Source organism: Boleophthalmus pectinirostris, unplaced genomic scaffold (assembly GCF_026225935.1).
Source record: "Boleophthalmus pectinirostris isolate CB_2022bp ecotype Guang Dong unplaced genomic scaffold, ASM2622593v1 HiC_scaffold_19, whole genome shotgun sequence".
NCBI lineage: Eukaryota > Metazoa > Chordata > Actinopteri > Gobiiformes > Gobiidae > Boleophthalmus > Boleophthalmus pectinirostris.
Genome location: NW_026571140.1, coordinates 45,467,786 through 45,472,785, shown reverse-complemented (window position 1 = coordinate 45,472,785; position 5,000 = coordinate 45,467,786). Strand labels below are relative to the sequence as shown.

At 55.8% G+C, this 5,000-nt stretch overlaps 1 protein-coding gene across 1 annotated transcript in view; it reads right to left on the bottom strand.

Annotated features, from left to right (window-relative positions):
• Positions 1–5,000, bottom strand: part of iqgap1 (IQ motif containing GTPase activating protein 1) — a 77,395-nt gene that overhangs the window by 40,230 nt on the left and 32,165 nt on the right. Inside the window, exons 5-12 of the mRNA XM_055154401.1 lie at positions 3,853–3,929; positions 3,706–3,773; positions 3,449–3,562; positions 3,068–3,246; positions 1,681–1,768; positions 1,171–1,328; positions 1,010–1,094; positions 741–904 (exon numbers count right to left, since the gene is read on the bottom strand). Coding sequence (XP_055010376.1) covers positions 741–904; positions 1,010–1,094; positions 1,171–1,328; positions 1,681–1,768; positions 3,068–3,246; positions 3,449–3,562; positions 3,706–3,773; positions 3,853–3,929 — 933 coding nt within the window. The remainder of the gene's footprint in view (positions 1–740; positions 905–1,009; positions 1,095–1,170; positions 1,329–1,680; positions 1,769–3,067; positions 3,247–3,448; positions 3,563–3,705; positions 3,774–3,852; positions 3,930–5,000) is intronic.

Sequence of the window (5,000 nt, the reverse complement as noted above, 5' to 3'; positions counted from 1 at the left end):
TCTGTGTGTGTGGGGGGGTCTGTTTGGGGGTGCTCCTCACCTCAGGTCGGGGGGTCTGTGTCGGGGGGGTCTGTTTGGGGTGCTCCTCACCTCAGGTCGGGGGGTCTGTGTGTCGGGGGGGGTCTGTTTGGGGGTGCTCCTCACCTCAGGTCGGGGGGGTCTGTGTGTCGGGGGGGTCTGTTTGGGGGTGCTCCTCACCTCAGGTCGGGGGGGGTCTGTGTGTCGGGGGGGTCTGTTTGGGGGTGCTCCTCACCTCAGGTCGGGGGGGGTCTGTGTGTGGGGGGGGTCTGTTTGGGGGTGCTCCTCACCTCAGGTCGGGGGGGTCTGTGTGTCGGGGGGGTCTGTTTGGGGGTGCTCCTCACCTCAGGTCGGGGGGGTCTGTGTGTCGGGGGGGTCTGTTTGGGGGTGCTCCTCACCTCAGGTCGGGGGGGTCTGTGTGTGTGGGGAGGTCTGTTTGGGGGTGCTCCTCACCTCAGGTCGGGGGGGTCTGTGTGTCGGGGGGGTCTGTTGGGGGTGCTCCTCACCTCAGGTCGGGGGGGTCTGTGTGTCGGGGGGGTCTGTTTGGGGGTGCTCCTCACCTCAGGTCGGGGGGGTCTGTGTGTCGGGGGGGTCTGTTTGGGGGTGCTCCTCACCTCAGGTCGGGGGGGTCTGTGTGTGGGGGGGGTCTGTTTGGGGGTGCTCCTCACCTCAGGTCGGGGGGGGTCTGTGTGTCGGGGGGGCTGTTTGGGGGTGCTCCTCACCTCGGGGCTCTGCTGCTGGAGGCTGCTCAGTTCTCTCTGGTAAAGGTCGGCCGCCTCGGGGAACACGGTCGGCAGTTGGGCCTCGGGCCTCATCAGCTCCTCCACCGTCCGCTCAGGAAGCCCCGCCCTCACCGCCACGTTTATACGCTCCACCGCCGCCAGCACTGAGGACCAGAGGGACGAGTCAGGACCAAGTCAGGACCAGAGGGAGGAGTCAGGTGGAGGGGGAGGAGTCAGGTGGAGGGGGAGGAGTCAGGTGTTGGTCTCACTCTTGTTGTATCCGTCTGAAAACTCGTTGGCGGCGTTCACTCCGCTCTGCAGCTCCTCTTTGGTCAGAGCTTCACCTGGCGACACCTGCCACAGAGAGAAGGGTCAGACAGGTGCAGACAGGAGCAGGCAGGTGCAGACAGGTGCAGACAGGAGCTCTCACCTGTTCCTTGTTGTCCCTGTCGGCCTGCAGCTGTTTGAGGTACCAGCTCTTGTTGTCGGGGTTGAGGTCCCTGAGGCCCAGAGCTCTGAGGGCCTCGTACAGACGATCCTCGTCCCCCGAGGCGAGAGCGCCCTCTACGGCTCGGAGCGCCACCGCCGCTGAGGGAGACGAGACACGCTTTAATACAAACTGAACCAGAGTCCATGGAGCCCAAACGCGCCCATCAACACAGGTGTAAGTGAGCGGGGTCTTGTGTGTTGTGGGCGGGGTCAGGTGTGTTGTGGGCGGGGTCTTGTGTGTTGTGGGCGGGGTCAGGTGTGAGTAGGCGGGGTCTTGTGTGTTGTGGGCGGGGTCTTGTGTGTTGTGGGTGGGGTCAGGTGTGAGTGGGCGGTGTCAGGTGTGAGTGGGCGGTGTCTTGTGTGTTGTGGGTGGGGTCAGGTGTGAGTGGGCGGTGTCTTGTGTGTTGTGGGCGGGGTCAGGTGTAAGTGGGCGGGGTCAGGTGGGACTCACTGTTGACCGTGTTGATGTTGCCCTGGATCTCGGCCTGCGTCAGAAGTTCGTCGTAAACGTCACGTTCGGCGTCGGCGTTTTCCATTTGCTGAAACATAAAATAAACGTTTTACACCTGAGTGCACTTTATGATGTCATCAAGTGTAGCCGCAGGATCCAGGCTCCAGACCTGGACTAGATACAGGCTTTTAGTCCTGGTCTAGTCCTGGTTCAGTCCTGGTTTAGTCCTGGTTTAGTCCTGGTCTAGTCCTGGTTTAGTCCTGGTCCAGTCCTGGTCTAGTCCTGGTCCAGTCCTGGTTTAGTCCTGGTCTAGTCCTGGTCTAGTCCTGGTCTAGTCCTGGTCTAGTCCTGGTCTAGTCCTTGTCCAGTCCTGGTCTAGTCCTGGTTTAGTCCTGGTTTAGTCCTGGTCTAGTCCTGGTTTAGTCCTGGTCCAGTCCTGGTTTAGTCCTGTTGTAGTCCTGGTTTAGTCCTGGTTTAGTCCTGGTCTAGTCCTGGTCTAGTCCTGGTCTAGTCCTGGTTTAGTCCTGGTCCAGTCCTGGTTTAGTCCTGGTCTAGTCCTGGTCCAGTCCTGGTCTAGTCCTGGTTTAGTCCTGGTCTAGTCCTGGTCCAGTCCTGGTCTAGTCCTGGTTTAGTCCTGGTCCAGTCCTGGTTTAGTCCTGGTCTAGTCCTGGTCCAGTCCTGGTCTAGTCCTGGTTTAGTCCTGGTCTAGTCCTGGTCCAGTCCTGGTCTAGTCCTGGTTTAGTCCTGGTCTAGTCCTGGTCTAGTCCTGGTCTAGTCCTGGTTTAGTCCTGGTCCAGTCCTGGTCTAGTCCTGGTTTAGTCCTGGTCTAGTCCTGGTCTAGTCCTGGTCTAGTCCTGGTTTAGTCCTGGTTTAGTCCTGGTCCTGGTCTCACATTCTCGGTGTTTGTGTTTTTTTCCTTTTGTCCTGGAGTCAGATTCTTCGTCGTTTGTCACTTTAATGACACAGACCAGGTCCAGGTCCAGGTCCAGGTCCATCGATCCAGACCCTGGGGCCAAACAGGTCTACAGCGGGTCCTGGGTTAGACCTGCTCTAGACCTGCTTCAGTCCTGGCTTAGTCCTGGTTTAGTTCTGGTCCCAATCTGGTTCTGGCTTGGTGCTGGTTTAGTCCCAGTGTAGCCCCGGTCTGGTCTCGGTCCCGGTCTGGTCTCGGTCCCGGTCTCGGTCCCGGTCTCGGTCCCGGTCTCGGTCCTGGTCCTCACCCGTTTCCTGGACCTCTGGACCTCTGGACCTTGGCGATCTTGGCGTGGAACAGCGTGTCCTGGTCCTGGTTTTGGTCTGGTCTCAGTCAGGTCTTGGTCTGGTCTCAGTCAGGTCTTGGTCTGGTCCTGGTCCCGGTCTCGGTCCCGGTCTCGGTCCCGGTCCTCACCCGTTTCCTGGAGCTCTGGACCTTGGCGTTCTTGGCGTGGAACAGCGTGTCCTGGTATTGGTGGGCGGAGTCTGGGTCTAACTGGACCAACATGGCGTTTGGATTCTGCAGCGCGGAGAAGGTTCCCTGAGGCTCGCCGTGGTCCACCGCCTCGTTTATGGCGATGACGGCGGCGTGAACTGAAGACACACATGTTACTCCAGGTGCCCTCCCGCAGGTGCTCCCACGTGTGTCAGGTGCCCTCCCACGTGTGTCAGGTGCCCTCCCACGTGTGTCAGGTGCCCTCCCACGTGTGTCAGGTGCCCTCCCACGTGTGTCAGGTGCCCTCCCACGTGTGTCAGGTGCCCTCCCACGTGTGTCAGGTGCCCCTCCTGCTCTTACGTGCTGCTTCGTCCACTGACAGTTCGTTGGCGAGGATTCCTCCGATTTTACTAAACGCCGGCATCTGGATCCCGTATTTCTCCAACTCAGACTTCATGTTGTTGATCTCCTCCTCTGCACACAAACACCTGTCAGGACCAGGACCAGGACCAGGACCAGGACCGGGTCTGGACCAGGACCGGGTCTGGACCAGGACTGGGTCTGGACCGGGTCTGGACCGGGTCTGGACCGGGTCTGGACCGGGTCTGGAGTCTCACCTGTGAAGTCCACTTTTCCGTACAGATCTTGGATCTGAGGGGCGAGTCCCAGTTTGAACAAATAGAGACTGAAAGAGAAGAAGAAGAACAGGAGTATTTGTAGTAGTAGTAGTACTGTAGTACTTGTAGTACTTGTAGTACTTGTACCTGAGCGCGTGGATGCAGTAGATGCAGCGCGGCATGTTCTTTCGGTCGTAGATGTCGGTCGTCTCAGGATAAAAAATCTGAAAAATATTTAAAAAATGTATTTTATTATTTTATCTGAGAGTTTAGACCCGGTCTAGTCCTGGTCTAGTCCTGGTCTAGTCCTGGTCTAGTCCTGGTCTAGTCCTGGTCTAGTCCTGGTTTTGTTCAGGTTCAGTCTCTGGAGCAGGTTTAGACTCGTTTATGAAGAAATCTGTGATTCACGACAATTACACAAGAACCCCACCCAGATCCAAGACCAGATCCAAGACCAGATCCAAGACCAGGTCTAAGACCAGGTCTAAGACAAGATCCAAGACCAGATCCAAGACCAGATCCAAGACCAGATCCAAGACCAGGTCTAAGACCAGGTCTAAGACAAGATCCAAGACCAGATCCAAGACCAGATCCAAGACCAGATCCAAGACCAGATCCAAGACCAGACTCTGAGTGTGTTGCTCGTGGGTTGTGGAGGTTGTGGGTTAGATTCCGCTGTGACTCTGGAGATTTACATACATTTGAATGAACAGTTTGAATATCGAACATTAGGCAAAAAACTTTTATCAGATCAAACCAACGCAGTAAAAGTACAACACGTACAACGCAGTACAACACGTACAACGCAGTACAACACGTACAACGCAGTACAAGTACAACAAGTGCAAGTACAACATGTACAACGCAGTACAAGTACAACGCAGTATAAATACAACGCAGTACAAGTACACAGGGGAACTCTCAGGACCTTTGAGTTTTCAGTAAAGGCTCAAGAAAAAATACTGGATGAATTTTTGTAGTAAAATATTTGTTGACTATTTTTCTGGTGAAATTTAAACAGTTTAAATTTGAACTAAAGTTTCTAATAAAGAGTCAAAAACAGAAATGAACCAATCACAGTTTTTCTTCCAGTGGAGCTGAACTCAACTAAACAAACACCTGCAGGACCAAAGCCACCCTAACCCCTAACTCCTAACTCCTAACTCCTAACCCCTAACCCCTAACTCCTAACCCCTAACCCCTAACCCCTAACTCCTAACTCCTAACTCCTAACCCCTAACTCCTAACTCCTAACTAACCCCTAACCCCTAACCCCTAACTCCTAACCCCTAACC